We start from the raw sequence: 23,998 nt of genomic DNA, 5'->3' as shown, positions 1-23,998 counted from the left end.
TGGTTGAACAAACTGAGATCATCTCATTTTCAACCCGCTTCTACTACATCTCTGAAGCTAACATTGGAGATCGAGTGGAGGTTCACATGGATTACAAACTAACTTATGGTTGTTCAAGCGCTGCTCAGTATGGCTAACCTGCTGCAAGGAACGCCGAATCCAGACGTAGGCTTAGTCCTGATATCAATCGCTATCAGGCTTACACAGAGCATGTCACTCTATTAACAAGGTCACAAAAATAGAATCCTTGCTTCTGAGCTAGGACAGAGAAATTGTATGTCCTGGCCCTTGTATAAAGATGTTAGCATATGCACGCATAATCCTCCGGCTTAGGATAACGATAATTTTGATTCTAACATACCAAGCGAGACTATCGAGTTACACCATAAATGTTTGAACACGGTCAATTTCAATAAGAACTTTATTATTCAAGGACAAGTTTACAAGCAACTCTTATTGATTAAGTCTCGCGGTCACGAAGGGGTGATCTGGGCGGCACTGCTGGCTTGGGCTCCCTGTAAGAGAATGATAGTCAGTCTTAGGGCCAATGATAAATTTGTGACAAGTCTTGAATTGCAGAGGGGATCAAGAGTGACTTACGACTCAACACCAGCTTCCTTCAACTGAGCCATCTTCTCTCTGACAACTTCGCCCAGCGACCGACATCGAGGTTGCTCCTTGACTTGGGAATGGCTCCTTCCCTTGGTAAGAGCTACTCCAGTCTTTCGATTATAGGCCTCTGCTTCTTTCTCTTCAGCAGCATACTTAATAGGAGACTTCTCAAGAACAACCCGGACACTTCGAGACCTGGGCCGTCCAACTCGTCCGTCTTCCTCGCTCTCACCTTTAACCTCAGCAACATATTCTCGAAGTCGCTCGGTAGCAGCAGACAGAGTGGTAGATTGAACACGAGCAAGATCCCGACCAGCGCTCTGGCCTCGGCCATGAGACTGATCAAGACTCTGGCGAAGGGACCGGACGCGCTCTTCACTCGCCACTCGGTGGCCATGAATATATTCTGGGTGGTGATGTGGTGGCAGTGATGACTGAGAAGCGTCGTGAAGGATTTGCTTGAGACTAGATAGCGGAGAAAGAACTTCCACTCGAGACTCTGTTCCAGCGCGTGCGTGGTTGTTTGGCTCGGTTTTGAGAGCACTCAAATTGGGAAACGGGTCGGCTGAAGGTTTCAACATGCCAAGGTTGCTTGGATAGGGGTTTGTTGAGTATTGCTGTGGCAGGCCCTGGTAAGAAGCAGGGACAGAAGTTTGGAAAGATGGATACTCTGGATGGATATTGACGTAAGGTTGAGCATTTGGCGAACTTCGAAGTGGCCAGCTAATATCTGAACGAGTAAGTGTTTGCTTGCCTTGCTTTTCGAAAATAATTTGTCCTCCAGAAGCAGCAGCTCTTTGATCCATATAATACCGAGATTGTTCATTAAAGTGCTGTTTCTCTCGCTTTTGTCGACAAGAAGAACTACTGAGCTGTTGATTCTTTAGCTTGGGCTGGTTCTTTTGTGGAGGGGGCTTAGATCGTTGCTCATTGTAGCTGCGGGTAAGATTCGAATCCTTGTGTAATCCGTGAGCACCTCTTCTAACAGGCGTATCTCCAATGGTCTCCCATGAAACTACCTTCTTTAGCTCTTTAGGGCAAGGGTACATGGCCTGCCATTCTGGATCTGTAGTTCGGATAGGACGCAGGCTTTCTGTACTAGGCACTGGGCCTCTTTGTCTGCGTCTAAAGCTCTCTTGACGGCTAGGAGCACTTTCTCTCTCCTCCTCTTCACCGAAAGCTTCTATCCTACCCATTTCAAGATCCCCAACTGCCCTGTTCAACAGACCAACTTCATCACAACCTAGGCGGTTCAAGATGCTTTGATCACTACCGCAGAACCCAGCACCCTTCTTTCGAATCCAGATAAAGCTCGTAATACCGCAACCAAGAACAAGTGCTACGGTACTTAGTGTAAGCCAGAAAATTTTGCTGTTACCTATATTTGCCTTGGTCCCATTCTGCCTGTCCTCAAGAACAACAGCAACTGCGGCAGTTGTAGATACTAGCCCACATTGTGCCCAAATGACTCCAACCCAGAACGGCATTGAAGTTAGCACTACATGTGAATGATAGACGTTCTTTGCATCACGAGCGCGAATCAGCTCGGCTGCGAGACGAATAGCAGACGGTGAAGGACGTAGCTGTGGATCTTTCAGATTGGGATGCGATCCGCTGGCTTTGGCACGTTCGACAGCGAGGAGAATGTCTTGATGGTGAGCTGAATCTAGCGCAACTGCTTGTTTCGCGAAAGAGTTGACGGAATCGTTGCCTTGGGGATGGAGAGTCGACGAGATTCGATCGGTAAAGGCAGAGATGGAGGTCCATCGATTGGCGCCCAGTGGCCCAAGTTTTCGAAGAGGGGATTTCGGGGGTGGTGCCGGACCAATTGAGCTGCTGCCAGATGGCACAGAACCCATGTATTGGGCACGACCGGTAGGTGTGGTGTAATGGCTGCAAAGCGGTGTGCCAATTGATCTTGGAAACGGCGTTGCTGGACCAGTGCCAGTACCAACGTGACCACGATCCTGATTTCGAGGTTGTGCTCTGGGATCAGCAAACGGATTTCTGTTGTTGGCCGCAGATGTCACGCCATCATGAATACTGCAGATTAATGTACTTGTGCCGGTTCTTGACGATGAAGGAGCTGTGCTTGCTGTAGACTTAGAACTACTGGGCTTTGTATCTCTGGTGAGGGGGTCGCCGGTCATTGCAGAGGTGAAGTCTCGAGTCGCAGTTCTATTTTGTGAATGATTTCCTCGAGTGGCACTCCTTGAATCTGATGGAAAAGATGTGACGGATGATGCGAAATTGCTCTTTAGCTCTCTGGACGGATCTGCGAAAGGATTCTCAGCAGATTGATTGGAAGATGGCTGGCGACGGGTGATGGGCTGAGGATCCATTGTTCCGCTTGCTTGAGTGATCAATAGGGAAGATGGAACTGCTGGAAGGGTATTGTCTCTCTCTGGATCAGCAAACGGCGAAGTTGCTGAAGCCATCGTTGTTACGCGTTGCTACGGAAGGTAGCGCGCTGTTGAGGTTGGAGATCGGAAACTTGACTCGAAGTTTTGGAAGTGAAGGTAAGCACGCAAGAAATCAATCATCAGCTGAATCGCGCTAGGTGGACGAGTTCACTCTTGTTGGAGTCGGTGAATGAGATCTTGCATCCTTTCTGTTGTTGGCCTGTCTGCTACTCACCAGCTTCTTGCTACGTGACAAGTAAACAAGGACCACGGCAAGGCACCAAGCAAAGAAAGAAAAAGAGAAGCTACACAATTGACCCAGCAGCAAGACTTGAGAAGTAGATTCAGAGAACAGGAAATCTATCTCACAATGGATCTACTTAGACCTGGTTTTAAGTGAAATATATGACAATGAACGAATCCCTGAGCTTCAATAGCAAGAAGTACGTGGAAACTTCAAATGTGGCCACTTGATTCCAGTGCATATAAACACGTACAAATAAAGCTGAACGCAAGAACCCAACACAGTAAATATGTTAAGAGCAAGGGATACCGTCTATCTCCCATATAAGAGCGGAAGGTATCCAAGCCTATTTCCACAACCAAACGCCGCTTATACTACCTAACAAAGTCCCACTCCTTTTATACATTCGGCGATAATAAGTCATATTTCACGCACCTCTCAACCTGCAAACTCGTTAAGAAGGTCCGAAAGTGAACGGGGAGACACTCACATCTTCAATGCTCGCTTGCAAGAACTTCCTAGCCTCCAGCCCAGCCCAAACTTTTAGCATAGAGAAATCTCCTTGCCTTAACATCCCACCCCCGCTTTGTGCGCCAAGCTGTCTTAAGATAGGCAGAGCGCTAGAGAGTAAGTCAATATCCGGATTCAAGCTTCTGCCAATACCTTCTAGCAGAAGGATGCTGATGACCACATTGACGAAATCACCTTCCATGCGGACATGATGGCTGCGAACCATGCCGAGAACTTCATTCAAGATATCTCCTATCTTCATATTTCCCAGAGCAAGAGTGCGGCTTTTGACTCCTAGAACTAGATGTTGCATCTTCAAAGCGAAGATCTCTTCGTCAATGACAGCATCGGGCTGTCTGCAACGCTCGCACATCAAATGTCCCGCCTTGTAGCCGTCAAACTCAGCCACTGCTTTGAACAGGTCCAAGAAGTTCCTTCGATTCGTGGCATTGAGTTCAGTAACAAGTCCTGTATCAATGAAGATAAGTTGAGGTCTGAACCCCTCATTATCAATCTTCAAGAGCTCTGCCTCCCAGGCTTGGGGGTCTTTCTTGTGCCTGTAGGGTCTGAGCCGAGCAAGAACCTGCTCGGTGACATCAGGCTGGGCCTGAGGATCTTCGTCTTTGTGCTTGCTGAATGGCAAACGTGGCTGTTCCGACTGGTAGAAACGGACCATGATATTACCAGGGTGAAGGTCTGCATGGACAAAGTTATCCAGCAGTAGCATCCTCAAGAAAGCATCAAGCCCCTCATCGGCAATTTCTTGTTGGAACACCCCGCCACCATTCTCCATGAAGTCTGACAGTGGAATCCCTTGAGCAAACTCCTCTACTAGAACCTGTCTGGTTGTGAAGGCAGTGTATGGATATGGAAACCAAGCTGTGGTCCTCTCCTTGAAGTTCTTCCTGAAGATGGTGAGATTGGCAGCTTCAATTCGAAGATCCAGTTGCAATCTCATCATCTCTCCAAATTGCTCAACCTCATCGGGTAGAGAGAGCCATTCGATGGTCGGGACGACGTTCAACATGGAAGCAAAAAAGCCCATGATCCTTAGATCTCTCCGAACCATTCTCTCCACCCCAGGATGCAAGACTTTGATAGCTACATATGTCGAAGGTACTCTCAGCGGTGTGCTCTTGATCAAAACATCCACATTCTTCCTCACATTCTTTCGTAGATTTCGAGGCTCCTCCTCCAAATCCGTGTCTCCAGGTGCAGCCAGATCAGGCTTCAATTTCGCCTTATAAACTTGTGCAATAGCCCCAACTCCTAAAGGTTTCTCGTTGAACTCCTCGAATATGTCCTCGAACCGTCTACCGTCGAAAGCTCTACGTATAATTCGTTTCGTCTCGTGTAATGAGTGTGCGGGTGCATTAGAGTGTAATTGAGACATTATTTCGCACATCTGCTCCGGAAAGATATCTGATCGAGACGCTGCCCATTGCCCCAGCTACATCCTATTAGCAAAGCTCTCCTCGATACTCGGGCATTTCATACCTTAATGAAAGCAGGTCCAGCACGCTCCATAGACTTCACCAGAAACCAGTACCACCACAGCGTACCGGACCTCTCATTATCCCTCTTCTTGTCCCTCGCCCCGATCCAGAGGGCTGGCACGGTTACAATAACTGGCACGAATATCACAACCAAATGCAGGAATCGTAAGCCAGTACAGACCGGCTCCCAGATATACACGTCTAAAAACACGATGATTGTATCCCTCACACGCCAAATACCATGAGAGTCATCCTTGACCTCCTTCTTGATCTCTGCCCGCGACGCCTCCAACATCCGCTGCTCCGCCGTGTGTTCCGTGCCATCATTATCCTTCTCCGAGAGCTCCACGAAAGCCGCTGGACTCAAGCTTACTGCTGCCGCAAGCATTAATCCAGGCCTCTTCGGCGGAGACTGGAAGAACCCTTTTCTGCTACCTCCATGCCGTCCGCCGCTGTATGCTCGATGGGCAGCGATTTGGACGCGACATTGGAACTGCAGCGCAGGCTCCAGTCGAGGGATCGCTTGACGAAGGCATGTGAGGCCTGTGCGAGAGGCTGCCCTCATGATCCCGGGCTAGAATTGAAGCTTTCGTGAAGCGCTGCTATCGGTGCTCCATTTGGGGTTGGTGGGCAAGAGGTGCGGTTTGTTGACTGGGGCTGATTCGAAGCTTGTGATTCCGGCGTGCATTCGATTTGAGTGACGTCAGGGTCCTCGAGCTCTGAGGGAGCTTTGACTGGCCAACAGCATTAATTGTAACAAGATCCTGTGTAATTTCTACACTTTGAAAGGGTGGCATTTGTTTATCATTTACATCCTAGCAAAGTCAAATCCCGGAGGACATGTTTTGAGCATCCATGGAGAGTGAGTTTCTGGATGTGATGACCCAGAACAGAAAAAGGCCCAGTAAATTCCAGGGGTGATACATTTGGGTATCGGCTCCTTTGGTCTAATAACAAGATGGAACGCTTTTATGAAGAGATGAGAAGCATAATGGAATTGCTTAAAAACTCTCTGAGGTCGACCGATTGCGCAAAGCGGAAGAACTTGTCACTATGCTAGGAGTCTGGAAGAAAAGCATTCCTTGTAAGGCTACGAGAAGGCAACTGGTCCAGATCTTATCTCTACGTACGTCTTAGCAGTAGACACTTCCTTCAATCTAGGTCTTCTCTTTGAACATCAAGTTGATATAGCGACAGCTAGGGCCATGTTTTCAAAGGCCTGCGGCCCTGATGATACTAAGTCCCAGAGACCGCCCGAATAGATTATGTGCTTTGGATCTTATGGATAAGCCTCCCTTAAGTTCAAAACGGCACAAGTTGTTCAGAAGCTTTGACCAGTGGCACTATTCTCATATTGTAGAGTTTCATGAACGCCCTACAGCTCAATGAAGCTCGTGGAAGAGCAGCTATTGGTTCGCCAATCTCAATAGCACCACTGCTAAGAAAGAAGATTGTTGCATATACCAATGAGCTCGCGCTGCATCAAACCGAGGGCTTGACTATCTTTATTCATAACTATACTGGAGCAAATGCTGGTTCATGTAAGACGGCACTTTCATGATGATAAGTATGTCGGCAGCAGTGTTTTCCAAGTCAAGTACTCCATCCGAAGATTCCTTGACCAAGTCAGAGCTCAAGGCTGAATAGAGAGATTCACTGGCACTCTCTTAAGTATGGTTGTTGTGATTCAGCCTAGCTATCGTTACAAAGGTCTTGCCAGGTCTTACTAGTGACCATTCAAAGGTTGAAGCTGCTCACGTCGAGATACCCAATCTCACGAATCTTAAACCCATTGAAAAATGATAACCCATATCATTACTAATTTCAAGGACGACCTAAGCGCCCAATTCGGAAAGATCGTTGGTAGTTTCTGTAATATCTAGAAGTTCATAGCTGGTTGTATTAATATCGATAAGAGTACTCCGCTCGGCCAATTGTACCTTCAGAGTATATATGTCAATATCGCCTTGGTTTATATCCCATTGGCATAGTGAATACCTCTGTCCTCCCCCTACGCTTTCGGCGGATTCGTTGGAGACGCCAAGCTCCCTAACACCAAACTACTGGTCAACAAAAACGTCGAAATGTTAATAGCAGCCGCTGCATTCGCCGCAGCATCCCCACCAGGCGTCGTCGAGCTACTTGGCCTTACTAACGCCGCAGCCTGGCCGAACGGCCCCGAAACAGATAACTCTATCGACGACGCTCCTGTCGAACTAGCCGGAGCCGAAGTTGAAGCTGAAGACGGTGGTGACGGACTTGGCGGCGGCTGGACCTGAGGTTGAGCCACAGGTACGGAAGGACTTTCTGCTTGAGGTTGAGGGGGTGCTTGGACACCAGGTGTGACTTTAACAATGGCAGCGCTGGTCAGTGTTGTCATTGTTGTTCCTATTGCTGGAGCGACGGCTGGAGCAGCGGCAGGTGCTTGACCCATTTGTTCCATGTTTGGGAATGAGCCGGGAGCGCAGAGACATGAACAATCACATGCACCTCCTGGAACGAGTGTTCCTACTCCGGAGGCCATTTGACCTGGGGCGCCAACGGGTGGTGGGGATGCTATTGCTGGGGGCGCAGAGGCTCCACCTTGTATTGCTAGTAGTTGTTAGTTGTGTTGTTGTGATAAGTAGCAAGGGGTCACTTACGCATATTGCCAACAGCAGGATCATTGGTCTTAATTATTGCTGGTGTCTTTCCGGTTCCTGCAGGTGCTGTTCCTGCGGCTCCTGCTGGAGGATTAACTCCTGGTACTGCTGATGCTACATCATTGTTAGTTTGATGGTCGAAATCTCATGACCTTGTCTTACCAGCGGGAGGACTGGCTCCATCATTAGTCTTCACTATCCCCGCCGTCTTCAGAGGACCAGAACCAGCTGCTGCTCCTGCTGGAGGCATCACACCGGCTGGCATTACGGCAGCTTCAGATGCTATATGCTGTTAGTCGAGTTCCTACCTCTAATATTGACTGAACTTACCAACACCCGGAGTCGACGCCTCCGAAGGCTTACTAACTCTGGAAGTTCTCGAGGCTACTTCACCGGTTCCAACTGCTCCCGCTGGGGGCATTATACCAGCTGGCATAGTTGGTGCTTCTGCAGCTGATTGTGGCGCTACTTGTGCAGTAATAGTGGTTATTACTGTGACATTGGCAGGAAACCTGTACGCTTTAGCATCCATCTTTTTTCCAAAAACATGATATCCATACCCCGTCTCTAATGCCGCGGGTCCAGATACACTTATTGTCTTCGTCACTGTCTTTTCCGCTGGACAACTTCCATTTCCTGCAGCCGCTGTCCCTTTCGTTACTGTGACTGTCTTCGCTCCTTGTCCCCCTTGCATGCTCCCTCTGTTTCCCCCACTTCCTTTTTGGCTTCCTTGGCTTCCCTGCAGCTGTGCTCCTCCGTTTCCAGATTTTACTCCTCCGAGTTGCGTGCCTTCAAGGATGGCTAATAGATCTGCTATCTCATTCTGCTGTTGGCCTGCGCCATTCCTTTGCGGACTGGCTTGTATCTGAGCTCCTCCATTCCCCTGCCCTTGTCCTCCTGATCGTGATGTATCCAGCGCTGCTAAGAGATCCGATAGTCCAGTTCGTTGTTTAGTGTGTTCAAATGCTCGATCACCCTAACCACAAGTCAACCCCATCGCCACCTAATCCTAACAACTATCTTACCTGTACACATGTTGAGAAGGCCGCCAGCAGCAGCGATCTTGATATAAGTTTTCGCATGATGAAGTATAATTAAGAGCCAAGACAATATTCCAAAGAGTGTAATATCCAACAGACCAGCCGTGGTATGTGGGAAGGAGAGAGACGTCTTGGATCTCAAAAATGAGCGTGACCGGCAGCTGTAGAAACGAAGGTAAAAGGACGAAGTGTAATTACAAGAAGGAAGGGTGATGCGAACAGTACCACAACGGAAACGCTATCGAAGGTGATCCGGTACCGTGCGGAATGGCATTGGTGCAGCGAAAAAGGAAAGATTGGAGCCGCCACGTAAAACCGCAAGAACTGTAGGAGGATATCTCAAGCAAAGTAGAGGAGAAAGATCAGATGAGATAAGGACCCACTAAGCTTGGAACATTGCAACCGTAAGTCTTTCCCGAAAGGTGTTTCGTGATGCAGAAGCCACGGTCAACCCGGCAGCCACGCAGTGATGGAGCATAAACAGCAAGGCGCCAACGATTCTGGTTTGACGGAAGCCGTACCAAACAGTCTCATGGGAGTCGGAGAGTAGGGCTCGTCAGACACCCAAGTCTTGGTATTGGTGAAAATGAGATTCCCCAGACATGTGAGGTTTCATCGAGGACCTAAGCGAAGCGATGCGGGAGGGATCGAGATTCAGGGGCTTCCCAAAGCACCAATCACAGGGCAGTGTTCCACGGATGCAGATACGTTCTTGAGGTCCACAGGCTTCATGTCAAGATGTCAAGGTCAGACCAAACATTTTGAATCGGTGCTGAGGCGGTGCTTTGCGGGTTAGGGCTGTTGTTTCGTTTGATGAGGACACGACAACGTGCCCTATTGCTCAAACATGATAAACATAGCATCATAGCATTCGTTCCACCTATTTCTGACATTTGAAAGCAAAAGACATGCAACCTATGTAGACAATCGCACAATAAAGCCTTAAAGGAGATGCTCAGCATGAGCTTGTTCAGCGGATCAGTTTGAGATCACGTGGTTGTGACGACTCGTGCCAAGTTTGAAGATCCGGAATGCCACCTTCCATCAGTGCCAAGAAGCATGGAGAGGACCAGACAGAGAGCTTACGACTACCGTACAGCTATGAAAATTGAGGAACTAGAGGTTCAATAAGTGATTATATCCTATTGTAGATCTTGTGGTACTTTGTAGCACGTATTGGATTGAATTAGGAAGGGTTGCAGGATAGGTATATACTTTGACTTGGCTTCACTCTTACTTACTGCGTAGGTATAATAGTTGCTGATATTGCCTGACCAACGACTACCTAGGCAGGCTACCGCCAACCCGAGTTGAAAAGCCTAGGTATCGTACGACGCCTCTCCTCTGACTCGGATAGAACAACAAAAATACAAGGCATGTTTGGCCTAATCCGTAGAGCACTAGTGTCTACTGTTTAGGCTCAGGATTCTAGCGCGATGATGAATGTTAGCGGCTAGCCCAATTTAGGTGGGAAGCCCCCTTGATTGGGGCGAGCGAAGGGGGGGTAAGTTAAGAGATGTCGGGTGCGCCGACAGTCCGGACCTCCCCATGGTGTCCTATACAAATAATCTTGCAATCTTGCAACCTCTCCTTTCTCTCTCGATTATATTATTCCCCCTCTATTACCTCTCCAAGCCTTACAATTGGAAAAAGCATTCAAGGCCTCCATCGAAGCATTTTAGCAGCCTGGGCGCGGGGCTGCAGTGTGAATTTGAGTGGGTTTAACCTTACCTAGCGGGCCATGGGGTACCAAGAGCTGGGCTCATGCTTAGTATGTCCAGCAATTCAGGGGTAAAATACACACTCCAGCTAAAAACCCCGCCTTCGAGCTTTAACCTCAACTTAATCCCCATCCTCGAGCTTCTTGATCCAGCTTCTTGATCCAGCTCCATATTCACACTCCCCTTTAGATTCTCGTGCACTTTGCCTTTCGGCGTGGTGGATGGTGGGTATCTAGGTATGCAAATGGTGGGCAAAAACACGCATCGGCAAGACTAAGGCCATAGTCAACGTCAACATGCCATAAATAGCCACGCCTCCTTCTCCATACAGCACCTTCTTCTTTCCTCTCCCCTTCTTCCACCTCCACCACTTCACTGCGGTTCACACGAACTCAAATCTCCAGCTTCAGCTTCAACTTCCTCCTATTGCACTCGTGGACTTTAGTAAACCTTTTTAATATCGACGAAAGTTACTACAGTCGCTTTGCACATCAACAAGATGCGTTCCTCTACTAGTCTCCTTGCGCTTGCAGCCACCCTCTCAACTGCTTCTGCCGCCGCATATAAGGGCTTCAACTACGGTGCTACCAAGTCTGATGGATACGCTCCTCGACTTCAATCCGACTTCCAGGCTCTTTTTCAGACGTCCAAGAACTTGATTGGAGCTTCTGGCTTCACCAGTGCTCGTCTCTATACCACTATTGTACGTCTCTCCAGTCTCTACTCTATATCAAAGCTGACGTGTATCTAGCAAGCTGGTACTGCTAGTGATCCAACCTCCGCTATTCCAGCTGCCATCGCCGAAGACATCTCCCTCCTCGTTACCCTCTGGGCTTCAGGAACTGCCTTCCCCAATGAATTGACTGCTCTTAAGACTGCTATTGCTCAATATGGAAGTGCTTTCACATCTCGTGTTGCTGGTATCTCAATTGGAAGTGAGGATCTCTACAGGATCTCGCCCACTGGTATTGCGGCTTCCTCCACTGTTGGAGCTGACCCCGCTACCATCGTCGACTATATCAAGCAAGTTCGATCTGCCATTGCTGGTACTGCTTTGAGTGCTGCCCCTGTTGGACACGTCGATACTTGGACTGCTTGGGTCAATGGTTCCAACCAAGCTGTCATTGACAACTGTGACTGGATCGGCGTTGATGCCTACCCATACTTCCAGAACACCCAATCCAACGGCATCGAGAATGGTGCTGCTCTGTTCAACGAGGCTGTTGACAACACTGTTAAAGCTGTTGGAAGCAAGCCAGTCTGGATCACCGAGACTGGATGGCCAGCATCAGGAAAGACCGAGAACCTAGCAGTCCCCAACACCAACAATGCCCAGAAGTACTGGCAAGAGGTTGGATGCCCAAGATTTGACGTTGTTAACACTTGGTGGTACACTCTTGAGGATACCGACAACAACGCTTCTCCCAACCCAAGCTTCGGTATTGCACCAGGCTCACCTCTCAGCAGCACCCCTCTCTTTGATCTCTCCTGCTCTGGAGTCTCTTCTGCCAAGCCATCATCCACTGTTACCGCTGCTTCTAGCTCCGCATCCAGCGCTATCTCATCTGCCTCGTCTTCTATCACTGGAGGTGAAATTGTCGCTACTGGAGGTGGTCTCTCTCCAACTAAGCCTGCTGTTGATGGTTCCGCTGGAACTGTCTCTGCCACTGCCACTGGGACGGCAGTCTCTGGTGGATCAGGATCAGGAAACAACACCCTCTTGACCACTGCTATACCAACAGGTACTGGCTCAAGCCCAAGCTCTACAACACCAGCATCTGTATCTGGCAACTCAGCTTCCACCGTCTCTGGCTCCATTGTTGGACTCATTGGTGGATTGTTGGTTGCTTTTGCTCTTTTGTGAACTTTGTAGAGTTTGAGTATGGGTTGATGGCATTAAAACGGCTGTTGTGCGAGCATTAGGGCTTTGTAAATTAATAACTATTTCTTACAGGACTAGCCAGCGTATCAACGGTATCCTTATACATAAATAGTATCAAGAGTTCGAGGTTATTAATAATCGGGCATTTCTCTATAAATATACTTATACTATAGTTTATAGGCGTACGTTTATATAGAAAGCTCTCTCCAGGTTGATAGAGATTGTACAGCTGGTGGTAGGCTTGAGAGGCTCCATAGAATCAGTGTTGGCCTTGGACATGAACGATAAGATCACGGAGGCAGAGATGCCCGAGTTAGTGGCGTCGAAGATGACTTCCAAGCTCTTCTTCTGAAATCTCTTGGTCTCAGCGTTGACGACACCAAAAGACTCCTCCACTTTGTTGGCTACTTTCCACCAGCGGTTTCTGTCCGGCTGAAGGCTCTTCTCATTGACCACTGTGGGACGCCTGACCTTTGCAGCTTCAGAGAACTTGGATGCCGCGAAGCCAGGCAAGCATATGTAGACGAAGTTAGAACCGTAACCTTTACCTGTGTGGTAAGGAATCTGCACATTGTCAAAAGGCATGGTGGTGCTAGTATAGTTTCCATACTTAAAGACGATGGGTGCCTTCCAATATCTCATCTCAGGCTTGGTGCTCCTGGTGAGCTCGTTGGTGCTCTCATTCTTGCCTGTCAGGACAGGTACCACAATTTCGATCTGTGACATGGTGTCCTCTGTCCAGCTTCCGTATGTGGTGAAAGGGTTCTTGTTAGAAGGAAGACCTTGGCCCTTGGCCTTGGTGCCTGCGGTCGTCTGAGGAGAAGACATCTTCATGTTCTTAACCTCTTCAGTAGGCTTGACCTTTCCGGGCGTTGCAACGGAACCTGGAGGGGTCGTTACGCCTTCATATTGCTCGCCATTTACGGAGCCTGCTTCATCATCGGTGATCTCTACTTCCTCTTCCTCCTCGTAGGTATCTGTAAGATTGGTGTTATCAACGTTATAAGACATTTTGTTGCGTGACAAGGGTGAAAACAAGTCTATGAAATGGTACAGCTTGTTTGGACTGTGACGTTGTGCAACAGCCTCCGGCGTTGCATCTGTACCTTTAGGAGAGATCTTTGTTCCCGGTAGCTTTGATACCCCTCATTATAAACCCCATGGGTGTGTTCTCGACACATGACATAAAGATAAGTCTGCATCTATCTACAAGTCTCGTAGGTGTCGTCCCTAGCAAACCCGATAATAAGCCTAGAACTTCCCTTCCTTGTAGCATGCTTACGCTTCCCACGGGTACCTCTGTCACCAACACTAAAGCTTTGAAATATAGCGATCCGCATAGTGTAATCAGTAAATTATCTGGAGATATAGGCACATGGTCGTACTTCATCCTGATATATAAGCAAGAGCACAAAAAATCCATTTTGACAACTGGATCACTAGGATCGGGTTCGAACACAGCCTCTGCCGTGTCTACGTCCATCTTGACACAGATCATACGTCTGCTCAGGGCGTCAGACATGAACTCCGGATCTCTTACCACGTCTGGTAGACCGTTAGTGGCTATGATCATGGAACACACAGCTTTGGAGGAAAACTCTCCTACTTTTACTATGTCAGAACCTGTCACGTTCTTGAACATAGACATGTTGACTTTCTTGTTGTCTAAGTCTAGTTCGTAGCATGATACCATCCTAGACCTTACTATCACCTGTGCTACTCTGTCCTCTACCCCCTCATATGTCTTAGTCAGTATGTTGTCTGGTAGCAGGCCCAGGCAACCAGACAGTGCTGCAGATGCCATTCTTATAGCGGTACTTTTACCCGCTCCTCCAGGTCCGCAGAGCATTAGGCATCTTAGCCTCGCTACCGGATTCCTAGCAGCGTTGCCTACTATCCACATGTATGTGACCATAGACCTGATATCAGGGAACAGCGGTCTAAGGAAGCTCAGGACTTTACCTATACCAGGAAAGGTGTAGGTACTAGGTATGTTGATATGATCAGCAAGCTGGTAACATAAGCCATAGACGAAGTCGGGGACCTTGGCAGACCTCTGTCACGAACCAGGCTCAGTCTTGGTACAAGTCACGGGTTGGCACCATAATACTGATGGTACTACCAAGTGGATGGCACCAGTCGGTGTTTGGTACCAAAGGGTTGATGGTACCATTGAGAGAATGGCACCAACAAGAGAATGGTACGAATTAGCGAGTAGTACCATACTCCACGCTCATTGTCATAATAATAGTTATGTTGATCACGGTGGACATGGGTCACGTGATGTGCTAGCTTGCTAGACGGGCTTGCGGGCTTACGCGCCCTGCAAGACGTCTTGCACGGCTTGCACAGGAAGTCGGAAGTTCTATATAACGAGTAGGTAGTTTCCTAGATAGTAGAGCTTCGTGCTCAAATCAAATAGCAAGTTTACACCTAGTTTACCACTGCTTGTAACGTCTCAATTCCTATTGAGAATCGAGCGTCTTGTTACCTTACTTCATAGCTGATACCAACCGACGAGTCTGTACTCACGACACCGACCGAGTTAGAAACGTTACAACCTCCTCGTCAGCGGAAAAGGTGGCACGGTGTCGAAATTCAAGGTCTTGTTGGTAAGGTCTATCTCCATGGACAACCTCTCCGTGCCTATACAAGTACTTACTGGCACGAAAGGGGCTGAGTTAGCACTGCTAGCTTTGGAAAGTTTACAATAGTAGGGTTCGTATGATGTACCGTAGTTTACGGACACGTTGTCATTTCCAATTATCTGACTGACTCTCAAGGCTGCTGTCTTCGATACTAATGATATCCAATAGTTTGAGACGTCCAAGAAATACATCTGTTAACCACATAATTTCACTATAACAGTCCGGTATTCACTCGCTGTAAATACAGAAGGCTGCAGTTAATCTCTGATAATCGAGAGGTAAGTGTATCACGTAGATAGGAAGATAGTTACTAAGTATCAGAATACTATTTAAAGTTAAGCACGAAGCTCCTATCTAATAGCAGATATACTAGTCTCATATAGAACCTTTATTCTCCTTAGATCCCTTGAGATACTAGATCCTTAGATCCCTTAAGATACTAGATCCTTAGATCCTTAGATCCGTTCCCCTATAAAGGGATCCAGGGATCCAGGGATCTATCACGTGACCTATTATCTACTATAATCTAGGTAACTATTACTACTAAGCGTAAGTGTACAGCAGTACTACTCGCTATCCTATATTATTCCCTAGTTAGTACTACCCTATTAATAGCACCGCTCCATTATTAGGGTTTAGGGTTAGGGTTTGAGGTTTGGGTTATATTTGTTTCTAACTACGCTAGCTTGCGACGAGTGTTTTTATCTCTCTCTAATAGTCTTGAAATACAGAAGGACTATACTAATAATACAGAGGGTAAGAGCCTGAAGGTGTCAGGGGTACAGAAGGTAGAGTACTAAGACAGAAGGAGATAATACAGGGTAAGTGGAGTGTGTACCAAAGGGTAAGTAAAGTGTGTATCAGAGGGTAGGCGTAGTGTGTACTAAAGGGTAGGTAGAGTGTGTGCCAAAGGGTAGGTAAAGTGTGTACCAAAGGGTAGGTAGAGTGTGTACCACAGGGTAGGTAGAGTCTGTACCATAGGGTAGGCAGAGTATGTACCACAGGGTAGGTGGAGTGTGTACCAAAGGGTAGGTGTAGTGTGAGTCGCAGGGTAGGTAGAGTGTGTACTATAGGGTAGATAGAGTGTGTATCACAGGGTAGGTGAAGTGTGAGTTACTTAGGGTAGGTGAAGTGTGTGCCGTAGGGTAGGTGTCGTGTGTGCCGTAGGGTAGGTGTAGTGTGTGTTATAGGGTAGGTGTAGTGTGTGCTGTAGGGTAGGTATAGCGTGTGTTATGAGCTACCTACGTGCTAGGATCGAGGTTGTAGTGATTCCTCGAGCCTGAGTTAGGGTGCTAGCGATATACCCGTCTAACCACTTAGCCCTAGAGTGCCCTAATAGGCCCTGTAGGGCCTTATAGGTCTTCGCTGTTTCGGCTTCTATTAGGCCTCCTGCCGAGAAGATCAGGGGGTGAAATACAGGGCCTAAGTCGCTGTATTTAAGCCGTTTAGCGTTTGCTGCCTCTGATAGCGTAGCATAGGCTTCTTCGCGTGCTGAATCCTTGTTGATTGCTACTATTTGAACGTCGTAATAGTGCCTAGAAGTACCTATAAGCACTGAAAAATCCGGTCGTTGGCTGTTTTCTAGGGCTATAGGCGTTCTAGCTGGCGTAGGCTCCGATTCCACTTTAAGGTCTTCCCGGCTAGAAAGGGTAGTAATAAATGCACGGGTAACCTGGTTATGGCGTATAATCCAGCGTCGTTCAGCACCTCTACAGGTGTCTTCGTGGCCTATTTGAGGGTAGGCTCCACAGGCGGTACAGGGCGAAATAGGGGGCTTTACAGGGAGTAAGAGCCTAGTCCGTAGTGCTTCGGTAACTGTAGAATCCGCTAAAAGGTGGTGTTTTTGCGTGGGCAGGGTTCTAAGCCAGTATCGTCCGAGGTAGCTAGCGTTCTCAAGCTTCGATTTTAGCGCTTGTTTTGATAGGGTAGGTAGAATCTTCTCTTCTAGGTCTTGGTTAACACTAGAGAAGACCTCTTGGGCTGTCGGTACAGGGCGTCCAGGGGGTTCCGGGTAGAGATTAGGGCATATAGCCACTAGAATCGATCGAGAGGCTTCCTTAGCTGCCCTATAGAGCCCTGGGGCTAATAAGGCGTGTATAGGGAGCCCTAGGCCTCCCTCTCTCACTGGAAGAGAGAGTAAAGCCTGGCGAATTAGGGTAGTCTTCTCCCCTGGCTCCCTAGCGATTAGGGCTTGTACAGCGTACTTGATTCGTAGGTCCGCTAACCTCCAGAGGTCTAGTAGGTCTTCCGAGTACAATTGGCGCTGTAAGTGTCGTAGGAGTAGGTGTATACTACCCCGTAGGAGTAGGGTAGCGTGTTGTTTAGGGAGGTCTCGTAGGGTATATAGCGCTGTAGCGAGAGTGTCGATTTTCCCCTGGAGGAACGTTCGGCGGTGTGCTACAGGGCCTATAAAGGTCCCTAAGGCCTTAAGTCCAGTGGTTTGTAACTGGGAGATAGGGCTTTCGGTGCTCTTTTGGCGGTTAAGAGCTACTGGAGAGTCCCTGAAGGCTTCTATAACTACAGGGAGTAGTGCTGTAGTTTCAGGGCTAAGGATATAGATATCGTCCAAATAAGCTATAATTGTAGCCTTCGGTAGGGTCTTTTGGAGGTGCTCTAGCAGGGGGCGGATCGCTAGAGAGAATAAGAGGGGGGCAATAGGGTCTCCTTGGCGTACTCCTTCAGCGCTTGCTAGCGTGTGGCCTTCGTTTGTTACTAGCACTGAAGGCTGGTTATAGGCCCATTTAGCGGTCCGATAGAGAGTAGGGGCGTATTTAGCGACTGCAGCTGCTATTGAGGTTCGTCCGATTCGGTTATAAGCGTTGATAAGGTCTAAGGAGGCGATTTGCTGAGTTTTTAGGGTATTTGGGCCGGTAATAGCGTCGTCAAGGAGGAAGATTATAGGCTCTACACCACCTGGGGTGCTAACGCCTAATTGGCAGGGTAGAAGCATAGACGGCTTGAAGGAGCTGATAAGGATCGCTTTTAGGGCTACCTTATAAATAAGGTCCCCTATAGCGATCGGTCGCACACCTCCGTCAGGCTTCTGAAGGCCTATAAGTCGGGAAGCACATAGGAGGTCGACCCCTGGAGCTGTACCCTGTCGAATCATATTCGCTAGGTGTGTAAGCGCTATAGTTACAGGGGAGTTTTCCGAATTTAGCGCTATATCAAGTAGCGGGCGGGTCCAGCCGCTGAGGCCAGGGGCTTTCTCTCTATTAATCGATCGAATAGCCTGTCGTATCGTTTCAGGGGTGATATTTTGCCCCGGGGAGGGGTTAGCGTTACTGAAGGGGTTATTATGCCCTATAGGGTGCTTCGAGTATAGCGTATTTAGCGTCTCTGGAGTGCTAGGAGCTAGAGGCGTAGGGTCGATTAGGGCTCTAGAGGCACGCCCTATATAGCCTTTTTCCAGAAGCTTAGTCGCTCTTTTGGCGGGGGAGTCGTTTGAGGGGGTAGGGGGTTCAGGGGGAGGTCCCTGAGTTTCAGGGATATCCGGTATAGTCGTAGGGTAGGCTTTCAGCGTTTTAGCGAGCTCTTCCTTCTGTAATCCTAGGCCGAGAACCCTGGGAAGCAGTAAAAAGTCCAGTAATTGCTTCTCTCTAGGCTGCCGTAAGAACGCTAAAGCCGCTCGATTAGCGGCCTCTGTAAATAGCGCTGCTTGCCTGGCGTGGAGACGTGTTTCAGGGACCTTAATAGTGCTATATCTCATGAGGGATTGCATATAGGGGTTTCTTAGCGCTGAGCTTATAGCGTTCAAGTGGTCTTTAGCGCTCTCGTCTAGGGGTGTAGGCGCTGAGGAAGCCTGTGGGTGTAGGGGTGTAGGTGCTGAGGTAGCCTGAGGCTGGGGGCAGTGGATCGATTGTTGTAATCCAAAGGGTAGCTCAGATGTGAGGGGGTCGGTAGGGCGTTTTAGTGTTGACGTTCTAGGGCGTTTAGGCGCTGAAGATGCTGTGCCTTGTGTTGATATAGGGCGTTTAGACGCTGTAGGCCCTATAGTACGGCCCTGGAGTGTTGGGTTACAGGGTAGGCTAGGTGTGGAGGTTTCGCAGGGTAGGTGAGTTGTGGTGTTTTTAGAGGGTAGGTGAGTTGTGGTAGTTTTGGAGGGTAGGTGTGTTGTAGGGGTTGTTGGGGGAGAAGAGCTTATTATTATAGGCTCTTTAGCGTGAGAGGGTGCTGAAGCTTGGGGAGCTTTAGGGGGTGGTTCTAGGGGTGAGTAGCTTCGGTTGCTTATAGGGGAGCCTACTCGTGATAGTCGAGGGAAGTAGGGGCTATCAGAGGGTAGGCTAGGTGTGGTAGGCGTCTTATCGGTAGGTGTAGTTGGTATAGGCGTTGAGATAGCGTCTTCAAAGCTAGGGGTAGGGGACGATGGCGCTGTAGAGGCACTATAAAGATCTTCGTCGGACGAGCTGTCTTTGATTATAGGCTCTATAGGCTGCGTAGGGCCTATCTTTTGGCGTGTCGTAGGGCGTTGAGCCCCTGGGGAGGGTGTTCTTGCAGGGCGTTTAGTGGACGGCTTCGGGGGTATATAGCCTGTAGCGACGATTTGGGCGTATGTAGGTGACGTAGAGCCTGTAGGCGTGGGGGGTCGAGAGCCTGGGAGGGAGTCTGGTTCAGGGCCTGTAGGGCCGTCGTACGCTGGGAGTATAGCGTCTACTTCCCCTGGAATCGAGTACCAAATACCCCGTGGGGTCTGAATCCTTCGGGTGCCTGTAGGGAGGTCGGGGCCTAGAGCCGTCGGGTACTTGGAGCCTGTAGGTACTGACGGTACAGGGGTCTTAGAGCCTGTAGGTGCTGAAGGTGCGGGGTACTTGGAGCCTGAAGGCGTAGGGTGCTTAGAGCCTGTAGGTGTTGAAGGTGCGGGGTACTTGGAGCCTGGAGCCGTAGGGTGCTTGGAGCCTGCAGGTGCTGAAGGTGCGGGGTACTTGGAGCCTGGAGCCGTAGGGTGCTTAGAGCCTGTAGGTGCTGAAGGTGCTGGGGTCTTGGAGCCTGCAGGTGCTGAAGGTGCGGGGTACTTGGAGCCTGGAGCCGTAGGGTGCTTAGAGCCTGTAGGTACTGAAGGTACAGGGGTCTTGGAGCCTGAAGCCGTAGGGTGCTTGGAGCCTGCAGGTGCTGAAGGTGCGGGGTACTTGGAGCCTGAAGCCGTAGGGTGCTTAGAGCCTGTAGGTGCTGAAGGTGCGGGGTACTTGGAGCCTGGAGCCGTAGGGTGCTTGGAGCCTGCAGGTGCTGAAGGTGCGGGGTACTTGGAGCCTGGAGCCGTAGGGTGCTTAGAGCCTGTAGGTGCTGAAGGTGCTGGGGTCTTGGAGCCTGCAGGTGCTGAAGGTGCGGGGTACTTGGAGCCTGGAGCCGTAGGGTGCTTAGAGCCTGTAGGTACTGAAGGTACAGGGGTCTTAGAGCCTGAAGCCGTAGGGTGCTTGGAGCCTGTAGGTGCTGAAGGCTTAGAGCCTAGAGGGGTGGCGGTAACTTGGGCGTAGGTAGGCGATTTAGGGCTATTTGGTGCTGAAGTTACAGGGGACGGAGAGCCTGTAAAGCCTGGGTAGATATCGAATGGGGGGCTTGGTAGGGGTGGAGGGGTACTGAGATTTCGGCTTGTAGGTGCTGGAGGCGACTTATACAGGCCTGTAGCCCCTGGAGCTGTAGGGTATTCAGAGCCTGAAAGGCCTAGAGAGGCTCTGGCCTTAGGGGTAGCGGCTCGAAAGGGTGCTAGTAGCTGAGGGAAATCGATTACAGGGTAGGGGGTGCCTATAGAATCGTTGATTTCAGCGTCTAAGGGTGCTGAGGCAGAGGGGGTAGTATGGATTCGGTGCTGCGTTGATACCCTAGAGCTACCGGTGATTCCGTGGATTTTAGCGCTATGAGTCTTAATCCCGTGGGCTCCTTTACACGCTGTAGCACAGGTAGGGCAGGGAACAAGGCCTATAGGCTGTAATTGAAGCTCTGTAAAGGAATCAGTAGGGTGTTTTTTACGAATATGATCGAGAATATCGATATATTCATTTTTACACGCGGGGCATTCGAACAGCATAGTAAAAGAGGGGTAGAGGGGTAATTGCGGGGTAAAGTGCGGGGTAAAAATCAGGGGAAATATGAAAACTTAGTGATTTATCAGTAGAATTGCGAGATAACTTATAAAAGTGATGATATCTCGAAAACTAGCCGGTAGAATCGATTTTTAGACGGTGGAAATTAATCCTTAGGTGCTGAAATAGGGGGGTAAGTGAAGAATAAACGGTAAAAAATCGGAGAGGGCGACGGTGAGGTAGGCGCTAGTAAGGTAGGCGCTGGTAAGGTAGATAGGAGAGGCCTAGGGTAAGGCTTAGGGCAGGGATAAGGTAAGTATAGGGTCGATAATAGTAAAGTAGTTGAGAGAGTGATAATTCAGAAGGATAAGGTGAGAAAGTAATAAGGTAAGAGAGTAATAGTTTAGAAAGATAAGGTAAGAGAGTAATAATAGTCGAGAGAGTGATAATCGTCGAGAGAGTGATGATAGTTAAGAGAGTGATGATAGTTAAGAGAGTGATGAAGAGTGAATAATCGAAAGGGAATAGCCTTCTATATAACCCTAAGTCTGACCCTAAGCTCGACCCTAAGCTCGGCCCTAAGCTCGACCCGAAGTCCGACCCTAACCCTTAAAATATTAATTTCAAAGTATCAGTTATAAGGTTTAATCTATTGATTTCAAAGTATTAGTTATAAGGTTTAATCTATTGATTTTAAAGCATCGGTTATAAGGTTTAATCTATTGATTTCAAAGTATTAGTTATAAGGTTTAATCTATTGATTTCAAAGTATTAGTTATAAGGTTTAATCTATTGATTTCAAAGCATCGGTTATAAGGTTCAAGTTTTGATTTCAAAGCTTCGGCTCTAATAAATTTTATTCACCTTAAGTATAGCCCTATCCTCTACCCTATCCTTCACCTTATCTCTTACCTTTACCTTTATCTTTATTCTTTTACCTTTGATTCTTCGATTATCCTTTGATTTTCAGCCTTATATCTAGCCCTATCCTCTACCCTATCCTTCACCCTATCCTTCACCCTATCCTTCACCCTATCCTTCACCTTATCCTTCACCTTATCCTTCACCCTAAGTAAGGTTAATATTACTACTGTAATATCCGCTGCGCTAGTAAATTACATAGTATCTATTAGATACTATGTATCTAATTAACCTTATCCTTAACCCTAAGTCTGACCCTAAGTGTGAATATTATATTATATATAATATAAAGGGCTACGCCCTGCACGGCTTCGCCGTAAATTTAACAGTATAATAAGTGAAATTAACCCTAAGTATGACCCTAAGTCTGACCCTAAGTATGACCCTAAGTATGACCCTAAGTGTAACCCTAAGTGTGACCCTAAGTCTGAATATTATATTATATATAATACAAAGGGCTACGCCCTGCACGGCTTCGCTGTAAATTTGACGGTATCTTATATATATAACGGCTTCGCCGTAAATTTGACGGTATAATAGGTAAAATCGACCCTAAGTATGACCCTAAGTATGACCCTAAGCCTGACCCTAAGCATTATATATAATATATAATATATAATAAACAAGGCTACGCCTTGCACGGCTTCGCCGTAAATTTGACGGTATAATAAGTGAAATTAACCCTAAGTATGACCCTAAGTGTGACCCTAAGTGTGACCCTAAGTCTGACCCTAAGTGTGACCCTAAGTCTGACCCTAAGTCTGAATATTATATTATATATAATACAAAGGGCTACGCCCTGCACGGCTTCGCCGTAAATTTAACGGTATCTTATATATATAACGGCTTCGCCGTAAATTTGACGGTATAATAAGTGAAATTAACCCTAAGTATTACCCTAAGTATGACCCTAAGTGTGACCCTAAGTGTGACCCTAAGTCTGACCCTAAGTATGACCCTAAGTGTAACCCTAAGTGTGACCCTAAGTCTGAATATTATATTATATATAATACAAAGGGCTACGCCCTGCACGGCTTCGCCGTAAATTTGACGGTATAATAGGTATAATCGACCCTAAGTATGACCCTAAGTGTAACCCTAAGTGTGACCCTAAGTCTGAATATTATATTATATATAATACAAAGGGCTACGCCCTGCACGGCTTCGCCGTAAATTTGACGGTATAATAGGTATAATCGACCCTAAGTATGACCCTAAGTATAACCCTAAGTATAACCCTAAGTATGACCCTAAGTATAACCCTAAGTGTGACCCTAAGTCTGACCCTAAGTCTGAATATTATATTATATATAATATAAAGGGCTACGCCCTGCACGGCTTCGCCGTAAATTTGACGGTATCTTATATATATAACGGCTTCGCCGTAAATTTGACGGTATAATAGGTAAAATCGACCCTAAGTATGACCCTAAGTATGACCCTAAGCCTGACCCTAAGTATTATATATAATATATAATATATAATAAACAAGGCTACGCCTTGCACGGCTTCGCCGTAAATTTGACGGTATCTTATATATATAACGGCTTCGCGGTAAGTTTGTAACGATAGTTAGGGTGATAGTTAGGGTGATAGTTAGGGTGATAGTTAGGGTGATAGTTAGGGTGATAGTTAGGGTGATAGTTAGGGTGATAGTTAGGGTGATAGTTAGGGTGATAGTTAGGGTGATAGTTAGGGTGATTAGTTAGGGTGATTAGTTAGGGTTAGGGTTAGGGTTAGGGTTAGGGTTAGGGTTAGGGTTAGGGTTAGGGTTAGGGTTAGGGTTAGGGTTAGGGTTAGGGTTAGGGTTAGGGTTAGGGTTAGGGTTAGGGTTAGGGTTAGGGTTAGGGTTAGGGTTAGGGA

The 23,998-nt window shown here is 47.9% G+C and overlaps 6 protein-coding genes across 6 annotated transcripts; 1 reads left to right on the top strand and 5 right to left on the bottom strand.

Annotated features, from left to right (window-relative positions):
* Positions 1-460: 460 nt before the first annotated feature.
* On the bottom strand, positions 461-3,050 carry ONS95_006985 (uncharacterized protein; the record flags this gene model as incomplete). The annotated part of the gene is made up of 2 exons (XM_058500472.1): positions 461-515; positions 601-3,050. 2 exons carry the CDS (start codon positions 3,048-3,050, stop codon positions 461-463), a joined length of 2,505 nt encoding a protein of 834 aa, XP_058349288.1.
* A 662-nt stretch (positions 3,051-3,712) lies between these two features.
* Positions 3,713-5,829, bottom strand: ONS95_006984 (uncharacterized protein; the record flags this gene model as incomplete). Its single annotated transcript, XM_058500471.1, has 2 exons — positions 3,713-5,218; positions 5,266-5,829. The coding sequence occupies 2 exons, from the start codon at positions 5,827-5,829 to the stop codon at positions 3,713-3,715; spliced, it is 2,070 nt and encodes a 689-aa protein (XP_058349287.1).
* Positions 5,830-7,275: 1,446 nt separating this feature from the next.
* ONS95_006983 (uncharacterized protein) lies at positions 7,276-8,988 on the bottom strand (the record flags this gene model as incomplete). The annotated part of the gene is made up of 6 exons (XM_058500470.1): positions 7,276-7,856; positions 7,907-8,020; positions 8,069-8,188; positions 8,237-8,418; positions 8,467-8,882; positions 8,932-8,988. The coding sequence occupies 6 exons, from the start codon at positions 8,986-8,988 to the stop codon at positions 7,276-7,278; spliced, it is 1,470 nt and encodes a 489-aa protein (XP_058349286.1).
* Positions 8,989-10,467: 1,479 nt separating this feature from the next.
* On the top strand, positions 10,468-13,165 carry ONS95_006982 (uncharacterized protein). The gene is made up of 3 exons (XM_058500469.1): positions 10,468-10,661; positions 10,728-11,370; positions 11,419-13,165. The coding sequence occupies exons 2-3, from the start codon at positions 11,167-11,169 to the stop codon at positions 12,529-12,531; spliced, it is 1,317 nt and encodes a 438-aa protein (XP_058349285.1). The 5' UTR covers positions 10,468-10,661; positions 10,728-11,166; the 3' UTR covers positions 12,532-13,165.
* ONS95_006981 (uncharacterized protein) lies at positions 12,724-15,177 on the bottom strand (the record flags this gene model as incomplete). The annotated part of the gene is made up of 3 exons (XM_058500468.1): positions 15,111-15,177; positions 14,156-14,603; positions 12,724-14,094 (listed from the first exon to the last, which is right to left on the bottom strand). The coding sequence occupies exon 3, from the start codon at positions 13,558-13,560 to the stop codon at positions 12,724-12,726; it is 837 nt and encodes a 278-aa protein (XP_058349284.1). The 5' UTR covers positions 13,561-14,094; positions 14,156-14,603; positions 15,111-15,177.
* A 4,090-nt stretch (positions 15,178-19,267) lies between these two features.
* Positions 19,268-21,219, bottom strand: ONS95_006980 (uncharacterized protein; the record flags this gene model as incomplete). Its single annotated transcript, XM_058500467.1, has 2 exons — positions 19,268-19,336; positions 19,441-21,219. The coding sequence occupies 2 exons, from the start codon at positions 21,217-21,219 to the stop codon at positions 19,268-19,270; spliced, it is 1,848 nt and encodes a 615-aa protein (XP_058349283.1).
* Between the last annotated feature and the right edge of the window lie 2,779 nt (positions 21,220-23,998).

The sequence above is a fragment of the Cadophora gregata genome, assembly GCF_030347475.1.
Source record: "Cadophora gregata isolate MNR1 chromosome Unknown scaffold_19, whole genome shotgun sequence".
Classification (NCBI taxonomy): Eukaryota; Fungi; Ascomycota; class Leotiomycetes; order Helotiales; family Ploettnerulaceae; genus Cadophora; species Cadophora gregata.
The sequence above is the reverse complement of the archived record's forward strand: the minus strand, read 5'-3'. Positions and strand labels throughout refer to the sequence as shown.

Bases quoted from the DNA above. Each gene is read 5' to 3' on its own strand.
- ONS95_006982 (XM_058500469.1), top strand. From the start codon at position 11,167: ATGCGTTCCTCTACTAGTCTCCTTGCGCTTGCAGCCACCCTCTCAACT. The intron at 11,371-11,418 runs GTACGTCTCTCC...ACGTGTATCTAG, and splicing joins CTCGTCTCTATACCACTATT to CAAGCTGGTACTGCTAGTGA.